Consider the following 25,107-nt stretch of genomic DNA (forward strand, 5'->3'; position numbering starts at 1 on the left):
AAATAAATAAATGTTAGAACGTACCATATTCATTGTTACACAAAATATTAACACTCACTTGGAGAATTATTTCAGTATTCCAGTGAGGTAAGTGGTAGTTGTTGAGAAGACTTATTATTAGTTTCAACACAGTTTTGCTAATCTTTGGGTGGCTTGTGGAGTTTCTCCTCTCAATTAAGTCGATCAGGCTAATGGTCTAAATGGCCAGTCTTCTCTCTCACAGGGAGACTGTCCATAAATTTTGTAAAAAATGTGATCTAAGCCCTTCAAAATGCTTTGATAGAAGTAGTTAAGAAACTATTCCAAACTTTCGGAGGACCATTTTTTTTTTTTTTAACGTTTATTTATTTTTGAGACAGAGAGAGAGCATGAACGGGGGAGGGGCAGAGAGAGAGGGAGACACAAAATCAGAAGCAGGCTCCAGGCTCTGAGCCATCAGCCCAGAGCCCGACGCGGGGCTCGAACTCACGGACCGTGAGATCGTGACCTGAGCTGAAGTCGGAGGCTTAACCTAGACTGAGCCACCCAGGTGCCCCTGGAGGACCATTTTTAAAAAGAACTATAGGGACCAGCTAGTAATATCTCCTGGTACTGCAACGTTTATGGAACTGTAGATCCAGAGACTATAATTAACTGTTTGAGCCTTACCTCAGGGGTTTCTTGTCTGCTTGGATTGCAGATAGCGGTGGTCATGGGCTCCTGTACGGCAGGTGGTGCTTATGTGCCTGCAATGGCTGATGAAAACATCATTGTACGCAAGCAGGGCACCATTTTCTTGGGAGGACCCCCGTTGGTAAGAACATAGTTTTGATTGATTGATTGATTGATTGATTGATTGATTGATTGAAGTAAAATATACATAATATGAATTTTACCATTCTAACCATTTTTAAAGACACAGTTTTGTGGTGTTAAGTGTATTCACTTTGTTGTGCAACCATCACCCCCATCCACCTCCAGCAGTATCTCATCTGCTCTAACTGAAAATCTGTACCCATTAAACACTAACTCCCTATTCTCCCCAACCTCCACTGTCCCTGGCTACTCCAGTTCTACTTTTTCTATGAGTTTGACTGCTGTAGATACCTTGTACGAGTACAGTCATACAGTATGTATCCTTTTGTGACTGGCATATTTTACTTAGGATAAGTAAGTAAAGATTCACTATGTTGTTGCATATGTCAGAACTTCCTTTTTAAGGCTGAGTAATAGTCCATTGCATGTATATACCATTTTGTTTATTCAGTCATCCATCAGTGGACTTTTGGGTTGCTTCCACTTGAGGGTGTTGTGAATAATGCTACTGTGAACATGAGTATACAAATATATTTGAGTTTCATGCTTTCATTTCTTTTGGGTATATGCTCAGAAGTGGAATTGCCGGAGCATGTGATAATTTTGTGTTTAATTTTTTGAGAAATCATTTCTTTTTATTGCTGAATAATATTTCATTGTATGGATAGGCTGCATTTTGTTTATCCATTTATCAGCTGATAGTCATGTGGGTTGTTTCCAGTTTTTGCGTATTATGAATAATGCTACCATGCACATTCACATCCAGGTTCTTTTAAGTTTATTATTTTGAGAGAGAGAGAGAGCGAGCGCGAGCACATACACACATATGAGCAGGGGAGGGGCAGAGAGGGACAGAGAGAATCCTGAGCAGGCTGTGTGCTGTGAGCATGGAGCCCGACACAGGGCTCCAGCCCACGAACTGTGAGATTATGACCTGAGCTGACGCTTAACTGACTGAGCCACACGGGCGCCCCCACATCCAGGCTTTTGTATGGTTATGTTTCCCTTTATAGTGGTTATATACCTTTGAGTACAGTTGCTAGGTCACATGGTAACTCTGAGGTTAACATTTTGAGGAAATACCAACCTGTCCAGAGCATATTTTATATGCCTGGCAGCAGTGTGTGAGGGTTCTGATTTTTACATTTCCTTGCCAACAGTTGTTATTGTGTATGTGTTTGATGATAGCCATCCTAGTGGATGGTACCTCATTGAGGTTTTGATTTGCATTTCTCTAATGGTTAATGATATTGAACATCATTCATGTACTTGCTGGTCATTTGTGTATCTTCTTTGGAGAAATGTCTATTCAGATCCTTTGCCCATTCTTTTATTATTTTTTTTTAAGTTTATTTTGAGAGAGAGAACATGCACATGGGGGAGGGGCAGAGAGAGAATCCAAGCAGGCTCTGCCCTGTCAGCGCAGAGTCCAAAGTGGGGCTTGAACTCATGAACCGTGAGATCATGACCTGAGCTGAAACCAACATTTGGACGCTTAACCAGCTGAGCCACCCAGGCGCCCCAAGATCCTTTGCCCATTTGTAAAATTGGGTTGTCTTTATTGAGTTGTAAGAATTCTTTATACGTTCGGTATACAAGTCTCTTTTCAGATATGTGATTTGCACATATTTTCTCTCTATGGATTGTCTTCACTTTCTTAATGGTATCTTCCTTTGAAGCATGCACAGTTTTAATTTTGATCAAGTCCACTTTATGTATTGCTTTTCTCTTTTTGCTTGTGCTCTCGGTGTCATATATGTGATGGCTTTGCCTATATTGCAAGATCATGGAGATTTAATACATCAGTTTCTTCTCAGTTTTATAGTGTTAGCTGTTTTAGGTTTGTAATCCATTTTGAGTTCATGTGGGTAGGATTTAAGGAAGGAGTCTGACATTGTTTTGTATGTACATACACAATTGGCACAGGATCATTTGTTGAATAGCTGATGAAATAAACTTTTACTTCTTTTTTCTTTTTTTTTTTTTTTGAGTCAATTCAGTCAACATGAATTTCTTGAGCACACCTTTTTTAGAGAGAGAGAGAGTGGGGAAGGGGCAGAGAGATCTAGGGAGAGAGAGAGAATCCCATACAGGCTCCATATTGTCAGCGTGGAGCCTGACAAGCGGCTCAAACTCACAAACCGTGATATCATGACCTGAGCCCAAATCAGGAGTCAGAGATATAAGTGACCAAGCCACCCGGTGCCTTACTTATTTTTTCTTTTACATAAGTTGCAGTGCTGTTTGACTCAGGGTCAGTAACAAGCCGATAAATTGTTAGGTGAAAAAAAATAGCAAGGTGCTTGCACATATGTCCACTTTTTGTAAAATGGGGAAGTTATACATTTATGCATATATATAATGCATGTATATGCATATAATGTGTATGCATATAGAAACTCTAGAAAAGATACAGTAAACATAGTTTAAATGCAGAGGAGATGGAACGGGGTGGGAGAGACACTTTTGACTTTTTTTTTCCTGCACATAAACATTTTGAGATCTTTAGCTCTCTGAGCCTTGTGAAAATATTACTTTTCAAAAAGGTTAAGTTTTTATAAAAAGGAACAATGTAGAATAGCTATGAGAGGTGCTCTAAATTTCTAATACTAGCAATCTTTATGAATCACTTGTAGGGCCAGCTATATAATTTGCAGACCTCAGTGCAAAATGAAGATACAGGACCCCTTGTTCAAAAAGGAAGAAAAAATACTGTTAAAGGTACTAAAATATAAAACATTTTCCTTCTGTCGTACCTTTACCTGTCACGGTGTTTTTTATTTGCTATTTAAGGACATGTTCTCTCCAACATGGAATACACCCTTTCCCTGGCACTCGTGCTTCCAGTGGGCCCACCATTCAACTCCTGATGGACATATGACCTCCAAGGGTATACAGCCTCTGCTCTAGGATGTGTTTGGTATCCAAATGGGCAGAGGCAAAAGGCTGTCCCCTAGCTCCCACCTCCACTGAGTCATCTGCTAGAGAATACACCTCAGCACTGCCAGCCCAGGATCGTGCCGGTGCTGCTGTGCTCCACCCTGAGATGCCAGGGGGTGCATGCCTGACCCCTGATCCTCCCTGTGCCCATACCAGGCCCCCACTGGGGGCAGGTGTAACAGTTGCCATGCGGGGGCAGGGAAGAGCAGATAGGGCAGAGCCCAGTGCCCAGGTATCAGTTGGCAGGGAAGCAGGGAGCCAAGAACCCTTTCCACCGAGGTGGGGGGAGGCAGACCAGGCAAGAGTTCTGAACCTCAGCACATAAGCCCCATCACTGTTCATTTACAGAACACAAATTCAAAGATAAAATTAGAAAATCTGGGGCACCTGGGTGGCTCAGTTGGTTAAGCGTCTGAATCTTGATTTCAGGTGATGTCATGATCTCACGGTCGTGGGACCTACTTAAGATTCTCTCTTCTCTGGGGGCGCCTGGGTGGCGCAGTCGGTTAAGCGTCCGACTTCAGCCAGGTCACGATCTCGCGGTCCGCGAGTTCGAGCCCCGCGTCGGGCTCTGGGCTGATGGCTCAGAGCCTGGAGCCTGTTTCCGATTCTGTGTCTCCCTCTCTCTCTACCCCTCCCCCGTTCATGCACTGTCTCTCTCTGTCCCCCCAAAAAAAAAAAAAAAAACGTTGAAAGATTCTCTCTTCTCTTCCCTCTCCTGCTCATGTGCATATTCTCTCTCTCTCTCTCTGTCTCTCTCTCTCTCTCTCTCTCTCTCTCAAAAATAAATAAATAAAATTAGAATTCCAATAGGTAACTACTGAGCATTAAGCCCTAAAGCACAGGGCCCTTCGGCGAGGGGGCTCCTGCACACCATTACCGGTCACTTGCCTGTGATGCAGGACTGAGGAGTGGATTACGTAATCCTAGACTCTTCCCCATTCCCTCTTTGATCAGCTCCATTCCAGTGTTGTTCAGTAATGCTGTCTTCACTCTGCTGTGCTTGTGTCACAGTCTGGTCCCAGACTTCAGAGGGATAAAGGGAGGGTAGGTGAAGACACAGGTGATTACTACATCTTAGAAAAATGTCCCATTATTTAAATGAATTCTAATAATGTTATTAGGTAAGAGGAAGAATGTCAAGGATATTCTAGAACTGTGATATCCATATAATAGAATATTATTCAGCCATAAGAAGGAGTAAGTTCTGACATATGCTACAACATAAACCATGAAAGCATTATGTCAGACACAAAAGGAAAAGCATTGTGTAATTCTGCTTCTATGAAATATTTAGAATAAGCAAATATGTAGAGACAGAAAATAGATTAGTCGTTGCCAGAGACCAAGAGGAGGGTAGAATGGGGAGTGTCTGTAATGACTATGGGCTTTCATTAGGGAGTGATGAAACTTCTAGAATTAGGTGGTGTTGATGGTTCCACGTTCTTGTGAATACACTAAAAAACACTGAATTTTATTCTTCAGGTGTGAATTTTGTGGTATGTGAATTCTATCTCAGAGAGTAAGTTTATTGCTTTAAAATTCGGTAAAAAAAATCATCTTTGGTTTTGGAATAGTAACACAAATTTATTTTAAAAAGTATGTTGAAAACAGCTTATGCTTGCTTTGATGTGAAAAACGTGTATTTTCCAAATGGTTGTGTTCATTTTTAATAAATTTTATTGAGGATCCGGTAAGCCTGAAGAGCTTCCATTTTATATGTAATAAAAGCCTGAAGTCATTATTCAAAAGGCTTCTGATATCAATTATTCTTTAATATTTTTCTAGTTATATATGATACCTATTGTTGGGTAATGAGAGGAGAGAATTCATTCAAAATTTACCTTTGTCTAGTGAAGGGTATACACTTTCAGTAGTTCGTATGTGTTTTTCCTTAAAGAATGAGTAAAGATGGGACTGACACCTTTTTGGGACTTTAGGCAGCATGAGAATACTGGAAGAACACTAGCTGTTTTTAAGAGAAAGCTTTGTCTAATGTGCAGTTGCAGTGTCCTTCAGTCGGTGGGTTCAGATTTACCCTGTGCCTCAGCCAGGAGCAATGAGGCAGCCAAAGTCAGCAGTTCTCTTAGACAACTCGACTCTGATCTGTAGTCTCCCACTGAAAGACATGGTTACAGGTTTAAAAAAAAAAAAAAAAGCAGCAGCCTCATCCGCTTCAGGGTTCTAAATTTTGACACTTGTTTTTCTGAAAATTGAAAAAGATTTTGTGCATAATGTGGGGTCGCGTTGCTATAGCTTTTAGTCACTTAAAGTGGCTGGAAAAATGCATAATAATAAGACCAATTTTTGAAGGATCTTTTTGTTCTTCGGTCTTCTGAACTTCATGTTTAGTAGATTGAGCTGTTTTTGATTTTTATCATCTTTGCACCTGTCACAGTATCCGACATGTTGTGGGTGGGTGTTCAGTAAATATTAACCAATGACGAATCCTTATTTTATCAGTTGATATTAGTCAGAACCCTGGAAATAAGTAAATAGAGCATAATGGTTGTTTATTCCTTTTTTGCAACTTTAAATATCCAGACACCTCTTATAATTAGTTATTGTCTGGGCTGAATGCTATTTTACAATGAATATTTTGGGAAGAAGAGAACCAAGAATTTAGTCCTGTGGGTGGAATAATTGGAGGTGAAAATTTTAGTTACTTTTCCCTGTGCAATAATATTTTATTTAAGACAGAGCCTTTTTTTTTTAATGTTTATTTATTTATTTTGAGAGAGAGATAGTGTGGGAGCATGAGCAGGGTGAGGCAGAGGGAGAGGAAGAGAGAGAATCCCATGCTATCATTGAAGATCCTGACACAGGGCCCGATCCCACAAACTGTGAGATCATGACCTGAGCCAATACCAAGAGTCGGATGCTTAACTGACTAAGCCAAGACAGAGCTTCTGAGGTAGGGAGTAAGTCCTTGCTACGTTGCAGTTTAGATAAATATTCATTATTCTAATAAAAACATGTTTCTATTTGAAGAAAAAGAAATCAGTCAACCCAAACAGGTAGGAATCAATAAGCAATTCCTAAGGGATCAGGTTGGCGTTTAGCACTAAATAATTTTTCTTTTTTTTTTTTTTTCTGTTAGAATTTCTCAGGCTGTAATTAAGTCATTCGTAATTTATTACTTGAGCTTCTTTCTTTTTGGTCATATTCTGCTGAATCTTAGATATGGTTAATCTTAGACTTTTTTTTTGCCATCTTAAAGGTATTGTACCTTGAAGAGTTTGTGATAGTTACTGGAATTTTTCAGGATAGCCAAAAATGGCATTAATTCATTAAATTTATTGAGCATTCAAAGACAAATACATCACAGTTCCTGTTATCAAGGAACTCACAGTATAGAGAAGACAATAGAGACATGTGCAGATTATTGACATACGATCTGATAGGTGCCCTGTTGGAGGTGTATGTGGAGTATTCTTGGACCACAGATGAACAAGCATTGTTCTTTTAATTGCTGTGGAGACTCCTTAATGATGAAGAGGCCTGGACAGGTCAGGAGAATCCACATAGAGCAGCTGGGGTCTAAAGAATGAAGGGGGATTCCTCAGGTACGTGACAGAGAGCAGGGAGCTCAGGTAATGGGAACAGCATATGCACAGACACAAATGCTTTGACATGCATAGGAGAAGGAGAAGGAGAGTGGGCTTTCTCAGGCCAGAAATACCTCGATTCAACTCAGGTTCTGTCACTTGCTCAGGGGCTGTGAGGAAATTTTCTGGTGACTCTGGGTTCAGATTTTTCATCTGTAGACTAGAGACCATTTTATGCAGGTTTGCTAGGTGGGTAGAATAAGAAAACAGAATATTAGCTCTGTGGAAGAAAGAGTGTTAGCCATAGTCAGGTTAGAAGACTTGCATGGTAGGTAAGCATTCGTATTTCTCCAATGGGCAAAACTCACCCCTGTCTTTTATCGCTGCTGTAGGTTAAAGCCGCGACTGGAGAAGAGGTCTCAGCTGAGGATCTTGGAGGTGCCGATCTGCACTGCAGGTGAAACAGAGGCCGTTGTTTCTTTCCAGGATTCACTGTTGCCTGTTTGTCTGTTTAAGAGAAAGTTTAATTATTTTTTCTAAGAGTTAAACTTGCCAGATCTGACCACAGTCCATTGGTTCTTGAGCTGCTGTTTTAAGGTTCAGTTCTTTGAACTGTAGAGCTGCATTTCTAAGCTAGAACATCAGCTTTTCCGTTGTAGCCTAGAAAGACTGGAGAGACAGGTTTCTCATTTCTTTAACAAACATCCATCAAGCACTGGTTATGTGCCAGACACTGTTACAGGTATTCAAGATAATAAGGTAGACATTGTCTTTGACCTCAGAGAGCTTATTAACATCTTAGGGAGGTGGGTGATAAGTAATTGCCAAAAAATGATATAAATGTGTACATGTGATAAGGTCCACAAAGAAGTATAGGAAGGGCATATAGGAGGTGGATCTAACCCAGTGCCGTGCAGGCATTAAGACTTTGTGAAATTAATATTTGTTAAGTGGAGCACAATGTGCTGGATGGTGAGCTGTGATTCAACAACAGACCACGAGAGAAATTGAAATGGACAAGTGTATTACTCACAGAACCTGGAAGAAGTACACGGCATGCCTCGAGGGACCACGCTGGGAGCTGTTGGCATAGCGCAGACAGAGGCAGAACCTGGGCACATGTTTTTCTTAGGGTCCATGTTGGAGCACTTTGGGGTTCCCAGTCTAGGGCTAGTTTAGTCCATTCAAACCCAAAGATGGGAGTTTCGTTCAGTTCCATATGAGTCTTCTTTAAGGAGCACATAAGGCATGCAGGAAGGAGCTGGGAGGCAGGGAGACTGTTGATCACGAGGGTCGCTGGGGGAGTCATATCAGGACTTACACGTGCTTGTGCTCTGTGGCTGCTGTCCAGAGCATGTGCTCGCATGAGCGTGCTGGAGTGAGTTTAAGGTTCCTGCAGGCCACTCAGTCAAACGAAGTAGATGCTGAGGCAGCCATCTACCATGAGGTAGCTTAGCTAAACTCTCAACAGCAGTAAGTGCATAACAGCTGGTTCTCTGGGTGGGGGGTGGGGGGGCAAAAGCCCTACTTTGTGGCACCTGCCAATGCCCCTGGTGTAAATTATTCCACTGAGGCTGATTGCAAGGTCCTGAGAGGACACCACTGAGTGTGGAATCAGGAAGAGGTGCACACATTTGGCTCTTGTGAGTCAGTCGTGAGCTGGCTCCATCATGTCACTGGTCTAGTCATTTCGGGTTACAGTTCAGGGCTAAGAAGACTGTCTACCTCCTAGAGTTTTGTGAGGATTGAGATGATACATATAAATTGCTTGAAATAGTACCTGAAGTAAGTACCTATAAATGTTAACTGCCACTATTTTTGTTGTTGTATATCATAACCTGTCATTAAAGAATTTGGACTTTTTTTTAAAGAGAACTTTAAGGAGTTCTTTAAGGAGAACTTTAAGGAGAGATATGCTATTATGAAATATTTCATCAGAAAAACTCCCCCTGGCTGTAAAACAGAGAACATGTAGGGATTTGGCATGAGTCTACCTGAGGGACCAATTCGGGGGGTTTTATCAGCAGTATAGGTGAGAGATGCTGGTGGCTATGGTGGTCATGCACGTAGGGGAAGTGACCGGGTTCAAGCTTCCTTGAGACAGAACTGAGGGACTTGCTGATGGACGTCATATAAGGGGTGTAGGAAAGTGGGGTAACATAGGTGATAACTTGACATGGTTTCATTCCTGAGACAGGGAAGATGGGAGGAGGAGGAGGAGATCTGAGGATGGGGCAGGGGGATCGGGTATTCCTCTTGGACTGGGTAAGTTAGAGGCGCTTGAGACATCCAAGTAGGGATGCTGGCTGAGCAGGCAGTTAATTGATAAGAGTCTGCTCCGCAGATCAGCGCTGGAGATCTTTAATTGGGAGTTGTCAACATAGAAGTAGAATTTAAACCCATGGGACTAGTTGAGCTAGCTCACCCCAAGATGGGGGTAGATAAAGAAGAGGGCCCAGGACCATACCCTAAAGAAGCCAGGTATAAATTGCAGGTAGACTTCGTCATCAAGCTCCCTGGCTTGGCAGGTGCATGAACCCCTCTTTGTGCTGCCAGACCTCAAATCCAGAGAGGCAGGAGGCTACGGGAGCAGTCTAGTAGGTAGGAGAAACAAGACAGGTACAGCATTTCTACTTTCCTGTCAATAGCACCACTGCGCCTTAAGAAAAGTTGGGGAAAGGAGCTACATTTGCCTCAGTTTTTCCTTCATTCCCTTCTCACTGAGAGCTTACTGTGGTTAGATTGATGGCACTCAGTGTTGTGAGTAATACAGAAAAATTTCAGGCCTGGTCTCTCCCCTCAGGATTAATAATTTCATAACGTAGATAAGAGAAACCAAAGAGCTAAAAAGCAATTACAAAATGAATATGCTAGCTTGCTTCCAGCTTTCCAACTAGAGGCAATAGGAGGAGTGGTTAAGGGAGCGGTGTTGTGCTTAGGACACCTAAGTTGTGTGTTCTGCATGCGTGGAACAGGGCACTCGTTTCTTTACAGTGAGCACATGCGTGTAAGCGGACTTGCTGTGGTCCTCTCTGATCGATAGCATGGGCCGTTGCAGGCAGACGTTGGTGTGGGAGGAGGAGGGAGGGAGGCCGTGGCAGGCAGCCGGGAGGGAGGAGCACGCCAGTGGAACAGGTGGGTGGAATATAAGGTGGACTGCCACTGTTTGTGGTTGCTTAACGGGAGAAGGAAATGAAGATATCATTGGACGAGCAGTAGTGTAAAAATTTTTTTGATTTAAAAAAAGTTATCTGGTGCCCATAAACACTGTAGGCAGTATGCCAAGTTGGGCTGTAGGTTCCAGAATTCATCTTCTGTTTGCCTTACTTACTGCTGTTGTGACTGGACCAACTACGTACTTCCCTGAGCCTCATGTCTTCATGTGTAAATGAAGATAATAATAGTTCCCACCTCCTAGCAGTGCCTGAAGCCTGCTAAGCACCCTATTGCTACTAGCTATTATTACTAATAATAAACTGTTTAAAATCATGGGATAATGATTAAGCGGTGATGGCTTGGTTTTTGTTTTTTTAACGGTGTAATAGATCGCTTTGGGTTTTCTCTGTCTTTGTAAATACATATATTTAAAAAAATTTCTAATGTTTATTTGTTTTTGAGAGAGAAACAGAGCACAAGTGGGGGGGGGGGGGCAGATAGAGAGGAGACACAGAATCCGAAGCAGGCTCCAGGCTCTGAGCTGTCAGCACAGAGCCCGACGCAGGGCTCGAACCCACAAACCACGAGATCATGACCTGAGCCAAAGTCAGATGCTTAACCGACTGAGCCACCCAGGTGCCTCTTTGTAAATCCATATTTAAACCTCTTTGATTAGTCATCCTGAGGAGTTAATTTGACATAAAGACTTTCATAATATAGTGTCTCATCAAAGGTTTCCCTTTCCTGCTGTTTTCATGAATACTAGGCAGTTTTGAAAAGAAAGCATTTTATTTTAAATATTTACTGATTTGGAAGTAGTTCCTTCTGCTGCTGTTTGCTTACTGAATTATTACAGTGCAGCTAGAAGTCAGCAATTATAGCTGGCATTATGTATGAAGCATTTAAAAGATATGGTTAGTTGTAAAATGTCATATTAAGTTAAAAAAACTGAAGGGTCTAGTATTTGCAGCGTGTGTGGGGCTGTAGGACTAAACACGGTCTCTATGCTCATTTATAAACACCCAGTCCAGAGGTAGAGAGTGCCCTGAAACCACCGTGAGAACCCATTTCTAAGAAATATCTATCAAGGGTTTGGCATTTTTCCCTAGATAGGACATCACAATCATCACAGTTTAGTTGCAGCAGATTAGTCCTTACTCATAAAATGAAGAAAAATTTTATTTTTTTCAGGTACATATTTTTGTCTGTGTTTATCATCATTTTAGTTAGTTTAAAATTTTTTTTTTAAGTTTATGTATTTATTTTGAAAGAGAGCAGGGGAGGGGCACAGAGAGAGGGAGAGAGAATACCAAGCAGGCTCTGCACTGCCAGGGTAGAGTAGGGTAGAGGTGAGGTTGTGACCTGAGCCAAAATCAAAAGTTGGACACTTAACCGACTGAGCTACCCAGGCACCCCTTATTTATTTATTTTTTAAAAGATTTTATTTTTAAGTAATCTCTCCATTCAACGTGAGGCTTGAACTTAATACCCCCAGATCAAGAGTCACATGCTCCACTGACTGAGCCAGCTAGGTGCCCCTGCAGTTATTTTTAATATTATATTACAGAGTCATAGTATATCTACCTGTGAGATAACAAGCCATCTAATCAGAATAAAACTAATAGAGCAAGCCCATGCATCATTCACACCGAACTTGAAATTGAATGGGAACTTCAGTGGCCCTTATCACACTTCTATTATCAATACCCAGTTTTACCATTGATCCAAGGGACAGGGTCTTCAAGCCTTTGTATGTTACCTATAGCAGCTTACTCTTAGGGTGTAACTTTGTAAGGTGCTCCTTAGCTGTCTCTCTGAAATGAGAGACCATAGTTGGCATCTTTGTTAGGAGCTTAGTTAGTTAGTGACAAACACTTTGTTGTTATGGACTACATTATGCCATCTGTGGTTGTTGAACTTTAATCATATACAGCTTTGTTCGAGGTGCATGGGACGAGCATTAAATAGAAGTCCTCATCAGCAAGGCTCTCTGGTCTAGTAGAAGAAGGTCAAGATTAAGAAATAGAAGGTGTGGATTCTTATACAGCTACTGCTGGTCCTAGGGCAAGGTACTTAATTTAAGTATACCTCAGTTTTTCCTGTTTGTGAAATAAGGATAATACCGTTCTGCCACGGCCATTGTGAGAATCAAATTAGATGACATGTATTGAAGTATTTTGGAAGTGAAATGATGCTATCCTTAAGTGAGAGAAGATATTTGGGGTTTAAGATACTTCTTTTCCTTTTCCCTGTTCTGATTATTTTAGTGTGCTTTACTCTGTAGAAAGTCTGGAGTATCCGACTACTATGCTTTGGATGATACTCATGCCCTTCACATAACTAGGAAGATTGTGAGGAATCTAAATTATCAGAAGAAATTGGATGTGAGTTGGTTATGTTCTTCTGTTTTTTATTTTATTGAAAAGCATTTTGACTTATGTTACCCTGAATAATGTCTTTTAACAGGTTGATGTGGTTGTTTTATATTTCTGCAGGTTTCCATTGAGCCTTCTGAAGATCCTTTGTTTCCTGCTGATGAATTGTATGGAATAGTTGGCACTAACCTTAAGAGGAACTTTGATATCCGAGAGGTGTGTGGAGTGGAACTGTGAGCTATAAACCATGCTGTCAATCTCATTATATCCATTTGTAAGGCTGCAATCTGTTTAGATAGGTTGGTGCCTTAGAGCCTACTGTAGATCTCAGTAGGGAGTGACATATAAGGGAAAGATCTCTTACTAGAAGAGAGAGGGGGATTAAAATCCTCTTAATGGTTGGGAAGTTTTCATTGCACAATGATGAAACTTGCTTTGTTCAAAAATAGGACTCATTATTCCTGTGGAACTTAGGAATGATGTAGGTAACTTCATAATTTTCAGCTGTTTCTTTTTAGTGTTCTGATTTTGGGAAGTGGATGCAATGTCAGTAAGTTGTTGAAAGGAAAAAAACGTACCGTTTTAAATCAATATGACATTAGCAGAGATTAGACTTTTGATTACAGTTGAAGCTGTTGCTATGGTTACAGATTGTTGACATGGTCTTCTTTGGTCTAGATTGACAATTTTTAGTGCTTGCGTATAGCATGTAGTCTTTTATTTTGTTTGCTATCTGACAGAATATTTTTTAAATTAGGGAATTATCTTTTTTTTCAAATTAGGAAATTATCTTACTATCAGATTCTGTGCCTTAGTTTTCCCCTTGACTATATCCATTTAGCAGTTGATGAACATTTGGGCTCTCTCTGTATCTTATCTATTGTTGATAATATTGCTGTCAACATCGGGGTGCCTGTGCCCCTCAAATCAGTATTTTTGTATCCTTTGGATAAATACCTAGTAGTACAATTGCTTGGTTATAGGGTGATTTTACTTTTAATTTTTTTGAGGAACCTCCATGCTGTTCTCCAGAGTGCCTGCACCAGTTTGCATTCCCACCAGTGGTGTAAGAGGGCTCCCCTTATCTTTTTGTTTTTCTTTAAACCGGATGAGAAAAGTGAGGCTCAGAGGACTTGAGGTAGCCAGGCTGTGACTCTGGTTTCTCAGCTGTAGAGCCAGGAATCAGGGCTGGGTCTTCCTCTCAGCACTATTTTCTTAGGTTCATCACATCCTCACAACCTTGTCCCACCTTTGCAGAGGCAAGAACTGAGACTCCCTCCAGGACATGCAAGTCCTATTGATCCCTTAGGTTGGAGGCTAAGTCTCCCGACTCTGAGCCTATCCCATGCTTTGTGGTTGAATCCCTGACCCTCAGCTGATACTTTTGAGCAGCTCCTGGAGCTCTCAGTCCAGCGTGCAGCCCTTATAGTCTCTCTGCTTCTCTGCTTTGTAACATGGTGCTGTTGCTCTGACCACGCAGTGTAAAACCAGGGCCCAGAATGACTTCAGGGTATCAACCATGCATCTAAAGTGAAATTCTAGTGAGAAGATTTGCTGTGTAGGGTGAAATTCTGTGAAAGTAACAACTTAAGCATGAATTTGTTTTCCTTATGACTAACGTTAATGCAAAAAATTCTTTTGTAGTATAATATCTCAGGGACACTGTTATTTTTCTTCTTAGGTCATTGCTAGAATCGTGGATGGAAGCAGATTCAATGAGTTCAAAGCCTTATATGGAGACACATTAGTTACAGGTATAAAGTCAAAGAATTGAAAATATGAACATTTTCTTTTTTCTTTTTTTTAAAGATTTTATTAAAATTTTTTTAATGTTTATTTTTTTTTTGAGAGAAATAGACAGAGTAGTGAGTGGGGGAGGTGCAGAGAGAGAGGGAGACATAGAATCTGAAGCAGCTCCAGGCTCTGAGCTGTCAGCTCATAGCCCAGTATTGGGCTCGAACTCCCGAACCGAACTATGAGATCATGACCTGAGCCAAAGTCAGATGCTAAACTGACTGAGCCACCCAGGCGTCCCCTTAAAGATTTTATTTTTAAGCACTCTCTACACCCATCATGGGGCTTGAACTCACTAGCCCGAGATCAAGAGTCACATGCTGTACTGAGTCAGCCAGGTGCCCCTGAACTTTTTCTATTACTTTGAAAATAAGTGATGTTTTATCTCCAGGTATTGATGCACTTGGTGTGAGCTTTGTTATTTAGAGCAGGACAAGTATGTGGGTCTGTATTCAAAAGGAGTTATTTTGTGAAGATGACTTGGAGCTGAACAGCTTCGTAGATCCAGAGGGTTTAGTATGATGATGGCTGGATGCTGTGGTGCAGGACCTTGTCTGTGACTTGGTGGAATTCACCGTGTAAAGACCCGTTACTGCAGTAAAATTAGTGGGAGCATTTATAGTTCTTTTTGTTTGGATAATTTGGGTTTTTTTTTAATTAAAAATTTTTTTAACATTTATTCATTTTTGAGAGTGAGAGAGACAGAGTGTGAGTCGGGGAGGGGCAGAGAGAGTGGGAGACACAGAATCCGAAGCAGGCTCCAGGCTCTGAACTGTCTGCACAGAGCCTGATGTGGGGCTCGAACTCACAGACCGCAAGATCATGACCTGAGCTGAACTCGGACACTTAACCAACTGAGCCACCCAGGTTTCCCTTGTTTGGATAATTTGTAATTATTTTGAAAATTTCAGCACTGTTTCCTTGGTTCTTTAGTCTCTAATTCAACTGGGAGGTTTTATATAATATCCTTCCTAGAAGGACCTTCTCATAGCCTCTGTGTGGGTCTAATGTCGAATCATGTAAACACTAGACCAAGAATACAGGACAGAAAACCACGTCTGAAAAAACAAATAAGTCTATTTATAAAAGTTCATTCATTCATCTAAAGTGTTAAGTTTGCAGGCTCTGGAAGAAAAGTGTTTTAAACATAGATGCTAGACCCATAATAATCTATCTTGGACGAATGGCAAAACGAATTCTCTGAATTTTATTTGGTCTTATGAAAGCTAGAAAATGTAGTAAGTAATCTGAAGGCAACATATCAGAGTGAAAAAAAAATAACTCTAAAAAATCCAAATTGCAAATCTATGTGGAGGCTTAAGGATAAATCACAACACTTTCTCCTGGTGTGATTTATGAGCAATAAAAGCGTTCACACTGGGAGTGGAATTTATGTTTTTGTATTGAGGTGTTTAAGTGATTAAGAGACTTTTGTCTGATGTATAGACAGGATTTGTGGCCAAATAGTTCCGGATGTAACGCTCACTGTGCAGCGGTTTGAAACAAGTCAGAGCTGTTTCTTCTTCTTTTCCAAAGATGGATGGGCTTTACCAGTTTGCCCCTTACTTGCTCAAAGACCTGTGGTACCTTTGTCCCCTAGAATTCTGAGGATATATGTAATTCCTCTGTCTTGAATTCAGATAAGATTGGAGAAAGGGAAGGAGAAGTGAGAAGTGAGAAGGAGAAGAGGGGAATGAATGGAGGTTGGTGACAGGAGGAAGTATTGGGGGGAGGAAGAACAGATTTTTCTGAGGATCAGGTATCCCTGGCAGCTCTTAAGAGTTTCTTCCTGCCTCTGCACCTGCCTAGGTATGCCCTAGTAGTTTCTTGGACATTTTGCTTTCCTGTTTGGCCCGAAGGAAGCTGGTGAAGGCACTTCCTCCGTGTCCCTGATATAGTGGGGCATGTGCCCATGGGCTTGGAGATCCCAAGCCAGGCTCAGGATGGGTTGAAAGTCTAAATAGCTTACACAGGGCAGTATATCTTAGGAGCAGCACCACACTGCCAAGAGATGTGCAGGTTCCCAGCTGGTTTTGTGGGGGTGGGGCACAAAAGTGGAAGCGGATTGCTAGACCTTTGGAGAAGGTCACCCCTTTGCACTGTCTCTGTAAGTGGCATTGCCATTTAAGAAATGCAGCATAGCCTTTTGGCTGGGATTTTAGGACTGAAAGATTAAGAAAACCGAGACAACGCCAGAGTAAAGAACAAAAACAAGTTTTTAAAAATTCAGTGTTCTGGCATATCAGCAGGTTGACACTCTCTCTTATCCATTAATTTTCCTTCAACAATTTTTTGAGCACCTGCTTTGTGTCACACACCATTTTGTGTCGCACACCACACGCTGAGCATCTCAGCTGGCAGCCGGTGTATCTTGAGCTTAAAGACAGAGTGGGGTCCCCAGGCGCTTTGGGAGAGTGCTTTGTCAACAAGCACTGTTTGTTGACTCTTGGGTTCCAAGAGTTTGATACCTATTTAGAGTGCTCGTTAGGCTTATTGCAATTCACTCTTGGGAAGATCTCTGTAGTTTTCAGGTTTACAAAGCCTCCTGAAATCCCCTCAGGTGTCTCCCTCACATACTAATCGTTTTCCCCCTTTTTCTTCTCCCTTTGTGTCTGTGTGTATGGAGAGTGGGTGTTTGCAGCGGTAGTGGGACTGGTGGTGAGGAATAAAGGAAGCTTTTAGAGAAAATGAAAGTGCAGTGGTTGATTGTGTGACCACCGGCCTTGACTGTGCTCCCGCTTTTGAAAGCAAGTTGGCCTGGGTGTTACATGTAAGCCAATTTAACAATAAATTATATTAAAAAAGAAAGAAAGAAAGAAAGTTGGCCTTTGCTGAGTTTATACCCTTTACCTCAAGGGCCTGTCATTGCCACAGGCACTTTCAGGCAAGCCAGTCACCTGAGAATGACAGATAGCTCTGAACATGGGCCTTTAAAGGGCTCTCCGCCTGTGATTTGTTCCATTTCAGAATGTTCTCTGTCTGGTACTTAGTAGGCACTCGGACATGTGTTACACAAATGAATGGGCAACACCCTACCCCATCATCGAACCAAACCAACCAGTCAGACAAAGTGATAACTTTAGAGGTAACACACTCCTTTCAAGGAAGCAAAGAACCCAGATTCTCCAGTACTTTAGAAAGAAGAAATTGTGACATGAGCTGTTCTGTACCCTAGACAGAATCCCCACGTTTTAAACTTTGATTTGAAATTAAAGAATGTGTAACTATGTCTGTTAGCTGTGAATTAAAAATCCTGTGGAATACATAAATCTTTTTTCAATTTTCTTTTGAGGATTTGCTAGAATATTTGGATACCCTGTAGGTATCATTGGGAATAACGGAGTTCTCTTTTCTGAATCTGCAAAAAAGGCAAGTACTGTTAAACATGTTTCAGGATTTTCTGTTTTAATTTAAACTTTGAAGGTCAAGTAATGAATGAAAGTTTATTGCATGAAAACTTTAAAATATTTAACCAGATGCCTTAGTAGGCAGAACACTATATGTGCATGTGAGCGTGTGTGTGTGTGTATGTTAGTGTTTGAAACCGTTTATATGGGGGTTTACATTAACATGTTTTATCTAGAGCATTATTTAAACAATGAAATGTTTCAGGGAAGTTTTGATACGTCGCTTGAACTGTTAAGTGCTGTGGATGACATGTATGTATCCTCAGGCTGTAGGAATACTTGTTTTAAAAGTGCTTATATTGTTTTAATTTTTACTAAAAGTTTTTTTCTTAATGTTTATTCATTTTGAGAGAGAGAGAAAAAGCTCAAGCGGGGGAGTGGCAGAGAGAGAGAGAGAGAGAGAGAGAGAGAGAGAGATTCCCAAGCAGGCCCTTCACTCCCAGCACAGAGCCCATCCTGGGGCCCCATCTCACAAACCATGAGATCATGACCTGAGCTGAAATCAAGAGTTGGGCAGTTAACTGACTGAGTCACCCAGGCGCCCCTCTGTTTTCTTTTAAAGTGGAAAACTAAGGAATTATAGTGAGGCTCAGGAATTCCCACTGACAAGCACTTCTAGTTTTTTGTGTTTCACTTGCTGTTCAGAATGTTAGTGATTGACTTCATCCCTACAGCTGTGAGCCAGTGATCACACACATGACTGCAAACAAATGTAGTACAAACCATAGTCGACGTCCCATTGGCCGTGGGTTCACACGGGAGTATTATTGTTACTGTTACTGTAAGGTCAAACTAGCCAAGCACAGGGTACACTTTCCTATCGCTGACCCAGGTATGGTGTTTGTAGGATGCATGATGGCTACAGATTTGTTCACCCCCCTTTAAAAAGATTACTTCATTTGCTTATAGGGGGCTCACTTCATCCAGTTATGCTGCCAAAGGAATATTCCTCTGCTGTTCCTTCAAAACATTACCGGTAAGAAAATAGCTTAATCAGTTTTGTTGCATTATTCCAGAGATTAACTGTCCAGTAGGACTCAGATATTGGGCAGTGTAGACATAGAGCACTTCCATTATAGCAAGAAGTTCAACTGGATGCTCTTTTGTAGAGTCTCTTCAAGGGTTAACACTTCATGAATCTAAAATGAGATGTTTATCCCTATTTGGATAAAGCAGTTTCTCAGTTACATGTATCACAGTCAGAGGGCTTCCCTTTACTCCTATACGTGCATACCTACGCCCCTTCCTCCCCCTCCCCGGCAGGGCTCTATTCTCTCCCAGAAATACTGATCTCACTACCAGAGAGTGTTGTCTGACCCATCATCTCTTTCCTAGCACTTTGTTTTCCATAAAGGATTTCAAGCACATGCTATATGCTCCTTCCTTTTCCTCATCTTTTATTGTGTGGTTAATTCTACTTGAAGTGACATACTAGAAAAGGTATATGTACATCCTGAACAATAGTCTGAGGATTTGAGCTTGGACTCCGAAGAATAGTAAGATCAGTATCCCCTCTCTGGATTTCATGTTTCATAGATGATCTTAATAGGGTGGATGAAATGATTTTTAAAGTCTTCTGTGGTTGTAGAGTTCTTTTTGCTACAATTCTGTGTTATTTATCTTGTTTGTGGAACAGTGCCTAACCTATAGGGGGCACTTAGATATGGTGGTTAGCTGAAAGCCCCCCCTCCTCCTGTCTTCAAAATGATCCCTGGTTATCTCAAGCTCAAAGGAAGGAGGGCTCTTAGTCATTAGAATCAGGCGAGCCTTTCCAAGAAAAAGGAGTTTGGCTCCTGCTAGTCAGCAGGGCATTAAACAGTCCTGGTGCAAAAATATCTTGATCTGGTGCTTCCCTTAAGTTTATGATAGTTGATTAGATGGATTTTGAGAGGCGTTATGTCCTAACAGCAGCCTGAGAGAGCACTTTGTGGCAAACCTTGTGGAAGGGCAGAGAAAAAGAATTCTGAAGCTTCAGGGGACCTTGTTTCTAATAATTTGATGGTTTGTTAACCACCAGTAAGTTAAACCTTGTTCTTGGAAGTTACACCTACATTTCTGTTCTTTGGGTTTTTGGTTGGGTTGGGCGCAGAGTGCAGAGGTTGTGTTTGATTTTGCAATCTTGCATTTGACAGTCCTGTGTGACATCCATGGAGATACACATACAAAAGGCAGTTGAATAAATCTATTTTCATTATTATTAAATATTTTTTTAACATTTATTTATTTTTGAGAGACAGAGTGTAAGTGGGGAGGGGCAGAGAAAGAGGGAGACACAGAATCTGAAGCAAGCTCCAGGCTCTGAGCTGTCAGCACAGAGCGCGGTATGGTTTCCAAACCCGTGGACCACGAGATCATGACCTGAGCTGAAGTCTGATGCTTAACCGACTGAGCCACTCAGGTGTCTTAGCAGTTCAAAAAATCTTGAACACAGAGGATGTGTGTTGGCTGCATGTAAAAATGTAGGCATCCTCAGAATATGTAGATGTTATTTAAGACTGTGGGAAGAGATGAGAACACCCCCGAAAGAAGACAAGAGGGCTCAGGGACAGTCTTTGAGGACAGAACTTTGATTTTTTCCAAAGAGATGAGAGGAGAAGAAGGAAGGGAGCATGATTATGTTGTTTTTTATGCTGGGATGGATTAGGAGAAAGACAATTGAGGTGGCACAATCTTTTTTTTTTTTTTTTTTTTTTTTTTTTTTTTTTTAATGTTTATGGTATTTATTTTGAGAGAGAGAAAGATAGTGAACAGGGGAGGGGCAGAGAGAAAGGGAGACAGAGAATCCCAGGCAGGCTCTGTGCTATCACCTAAGAGCCTGATGTGGGGCTCAAACTCATGAACTGTGAGATCGTTACCTGAGCCAAAACCAAGGGTCAAACACTTAACTGACTGAGCCACCCATGCACCCTGTGGAATCCTATTTTTGAAGGCAAAATCATCTCCAGGGAATACAGAAGCGGTAGGGTGCTGGGTGAGGGATGAGAGCTTGAAGGTAGCTGATATTTGAGCTAGCTACTGTGGAATATTTCAGGAAATCAAGACAAGGCAGGAAGAGGTGCTCTGAGCTATTGAGAGGGCCCTGTTCACAGGGGTCCCAGGGAAGCACAGTGTGCCTGGCAAGGATGAGGGCTGTCCTGTCAGTACCGCTGTGTCTGCAGCTTGGACAGCTGTCCCATAAAAACTGAATGGAATCGGATGACTTGATTGCCGGGGACTTGCAAAACAAAGACAGTGACAGCCAGTTAGGCAAGTGAGTGGACGGTTGGGGAGGGAGACGCATGAAGCCTGGCTTGGGTTTTGTGAGGTGAGCAGGAAGGAGTCCAAGGCCTGGAGGGCCCAGTGCAGCTGCAGAGCCGTCTCCCATGGCCAGGAGCTTGAGGAAGCACAGGAATGCTATAGTTGTCATGAAAACTTCTTCCACCATGCTACTGAGTCACTGGCGGGGGGCTCTTACCATCTTTGAAACATCTATCTTTTTATTTCATCCAAATTTTAAAGCAGTGTTTCAGAAGGAACAGTTTATATATTAAACCAGGTCAGGAAATATGGAAGCCCTTGTAGTTCGGCTTGCTACAGCATTTCGTCCTGAGCTTGCTGTGTCACAGTCCTTCATCACCGACTGCTGTTTGCGGAGAATTTTTGACGGTAAACTCCTGGCATCCTGATCTTGTTTGAGAGCTGTGTGTGCATCGAGATGAACCATTTTAAGGAAAATTTTAGAAGTGATTAGAGCAGTTTTATTTTATCTTTTAAAAAAAAATTTTTTAATGTTTATTTATTTTTGAGGGAGAGAGAGAGTGTGAGTGAGGGAGGGGCAAAGAGAGGGGGAGACACAGAATCTGAAGCAGGCTCCAGGCTCTGAGCTGTCAGCACAGAGCCTGACGTGAGGCTCAAATCCCCGAACCACGAGATCATGACCTGAGCCAAAGTTGGACACTTACCCGACTGAGCCACCCAGGTGCCCCTTATTTTATCTTTTTAAGCAAACTTTTTGGGGGTGTACATTTCACATGTAAATATTTTGTTACAGTGAGAGGCTTTGTAGTAAAATACAGTTTGACAAGATTTTGGATTTGGCTTCTGCACATAAATTCCATTACGTCCAGAGGCTCTTTTTCTGTTCTTTTCCTTAGGATTTATGGTTGGTAGAGACTATGAGGCGGAAGGAATTGCCAAGGATGGTGCCAAGATGGTGGCTGCTGTAGCCTGTGCCAATGTGCCTAAGATAACTGTCATCATTGGGGGATCTTATGGGGCCGGAAACTATGGGATGTGTGGCAGAGCATATAGGTAGGTGATTGTCAGGGTTTTCTCTGACGGAAGAATCACACTTCAAGTATATTTATAAATGGTCAGTTTGTTACAGGTTTATTTGAAACATAGAATGACATTCACAAATTTTGATCAGTTATACCGTAATTTGTATCATCTGGAGGAGTGAAATGAAATTTAAGACTAAACGTGCTACTTGGAAGAAATCCACAATGGGAATCAGGAAATATTTTGCGATGGCTCATAATGTCATAATTTATGTGATGCAGCTAAGGTCTTGCTTTGAGGAAGGTGTGTACTAGACGTAAATATACATAGACTGGAAAAGAAAGTCAGGCTGAAAATCACTGAGCCAGGCTGCCAGCTTAAGAAGTGTGAAGAAGAACAGCTTATTAAACACAAGAAAATAGAAAACAGGACACAATAAAGAGCGAACATCGTAAAGATAAAAGAATCAGGAAAGCCCAGACTTATTTGTTTAAAAAGGTTAACAAATTTGATCGTCTCCTAGTAAAACTAAAAAATAAAGCAAAAAGACTTTAGATCGGGAATGGAAAACAGGACATAAGCACGGGTAATAAGGGGATATTTTGAATATTTTTATGCCCAATAAGTTGACATGAAATGGACAAATAAAATTTATCAAAACAGACATCAGAATCATGTGGAGAACTTAAAAACCCAACTACACTCAGCACACACCTCTGGAGATTCATCTGGGGTAGGTTCCAAACGTGATTTTTAAAAAAAAAAATGCCCTTGGAATACACAGCTGGAATGAAGAACCACTAATTTAGGAGGTAATCACAGGCCTGTGAAAACCTCTGTGTTGTACAGTGGATTAATTTGATCATTTTTCTTCCCCCCCTACAGCCCAAGATTCCTCTACCTGTGGCCAAACGCTCGTGTCTCAGTGATGGGAGGAGAGCAGGCAGCCAATGTGTTGGCCACAGTAGCAAAGGACCAAAGAGCACGTGAAGGGAAACAAGTAAATGCTGTTTTTTCTGTGTCTCTGGGTTTGGCTGAGCCCGGGAGCAGCGCACCCAGAACTCCTCAGTGTTCGAGGATTAGGGCCTGGCTTCACTTAGAAGATGCTGACTGTCAGCAATTTGGACTTCCATATGCTCTATCTCTCTTGTTAGAGCTACTTTATTGGAGGTTGCTTGTTGTAATTTTTCAGAATTTCCAAGAAAATACTCGAGAAACTCAGACACTGGTCTGAGGCATAAGGATCTTAGGTTCTTAGTCATTTGCAGTTAGTGAGATTTAAATAAATGCGATTTACTTCTTTGATTTTATGACCTAAAGCAGCAGAATTTTGTTTTTTCCGGTTTCTCTCTTAGATTGTCCTTGAGTGGGAGGGCCCGGTCCTTTAATTGAGAATTGAGTACCATTATTATACTGTGCACATATAAATGAAAAATGGAAAGGTCACTGGAAGCTTGATGAAAGGCAAATCAGCAAGTGGCTGCTTTTAGTTTTCTAAATGTTAATAGTAGGTACTTTTAAGCGATTGTTTTTTAGGCCTTGACAGCAACATCACACAAAAGGTACTGACTGAGTACTCCACAGGGTACAGAGTGCTCAAGCACCTTAGAAGGTTTACATGACTTGGAGAAAATGTGAGGTTCTTGCCCCTTGAGTAGCTGACAGTCTGGGGGCGGACAGCTTATAATCTGAGGGTTGAGTGAACAACAGAATAATTTATTAAGGCAAATTCTTCTTTGCAAGCAGTTGTTTTGAAAATGGATTCTTTTGTTTGTGTCTCAGAGATTCTTCTGAAGTTGTGCTTTAATTTTTATTAGTTATACTACTACTTTGCATAAGCCCCGAACCTTAAAATGATTTATGCATGTTCTTGGAACTGTTTACGTGACCTGTTTTATCCTAACAGGGCATAACATGGAGGAGGCCCTGCCTTCTAAGGTTCTCATTCCTGCCAGTTAGGATCATCTGGTCAACTGCCTAGCTTGTGGAATGGGGATAAGATAAGCATGAGGGGTGGCTCCTGCCTCCCTGAATGCATCCTACTCATGCTTCACATCCTTAGTTGTCTTTTCCAAGCAGCAGGAATTCTGCAGACTTAAACTGAAGTTTCCTATTCATTTCCGTACTGATGAGTATCAAAGTGAAATGAGAGGTTTACTCTTGTGTTTGTTGTGTGTTTGTGTGTTAGGCATCAGAGGTGTGAAATTCTACCTGATATTTTAAAGACCTATCTTTAACCCTAGCCCAGTATGGTAGTCTTTTATTAAATAGTTGTTCTTTGATTGATATACAAATATATGAATTCATTTATTCTTATGTATGAAAGGAAAGTATAGGATTTTAGTGGTTCTCTCGCCAAATTCTTGACATATAAATGATACTAAACTATGAAAGTACATAAAAGAAGGTTGGATTTATTTGAAATAAGTTATTTGTTTTGGTGTGAAATACTTTTTAAGTTGAAAACACTTTCCAGGGTTTCAGAATTGGTCTGCATAAAGATTTTTGCAACTGAATTAATTATTGCTTGTTTCTGGCAATACTGGTGGGCAAGCCACTAAATTTTTAATTAATTTTTAAAATATCTCTCAGCTATTTGGGTTTATTCAAGTGGTGGTTGATGTTTCACCCATTTAAACTTTAAAATTGTTTTAAATTTGGCTATTTTGAATGAAAATCCCCTACGGGGCACCTGGGTGGCTCGGTTGATTAAGCATACGAGTCTTGATTTCGGCTGAGGTCCTGATCTCATGGTCATGAGATGGAGTCCCACTCTGGGCTCTGTGCCGACAGTGTGGAGCTTCCTTGGGATCCTCTCCCCTTCTCTCTGCC

The 25,107-nt window shown here is 41.3% G+C and overlaps 1 protein-coding gene across 1 annotated transcript in view; it reads left to right on the forward strand.

The window, feature by feature from the left end:
- The window catches only part of MCCC2 (methylcrotonoyl-CoA carboxylase 2), a 73,412-nt gene that overhangs the window by 40,324 nt on the left and 7,981 nt on the right, over positions 1-25,107 (forward strand). Inside the window, exons 7-15 of the mRNA XM_030322606.2 lie at positions 680-793; positions 7,676-7,740; positions 12,724-12,823; positions 12,935-13,030; positions 14,496-14,568; positions 17,901-17,977; positions 18,925-18,991; positions 22,149-22,305; positions 23,161-23,275. Of these exons, the coding sequence (XP_030178466.1) occupies positions 680-793; positions 7,676-7,740; positions 12,724-12,823; positions 12,935-13,030; positions 14,496-14,568; positions 17,901-17,977; positions 18,925-18,991; positions 22,149-22,305; positions 23,161-23,275 (864 nt within the window). The remainder of the gene's footprint in view (positions 1-679; positions 794-7,675; positions 7,741-12,723; positions 12,824-12,934; positions 13,031-14,495; positions 14,569-17,900; positions 17,978-18,924; positions 18,992-22,148; positions 22,306-23,160; positions 23,276-25,107) is intronic.

Source organism: Lynx canadensis, chromosome A1 (genome assembly GCF_007474595.2).
Source record: "Lynx canadensis isolate LIC74 chromosome A1, mLynCan4.pri.v2, whole genome shotgun sequence".
Classification (NCBI taxonomy): domain Eukaryota; kingdom Metazoa; phylum Chordata; class Mammalia; order Carnivora; family Felidae; genus Lynx; species Lynx canadensis.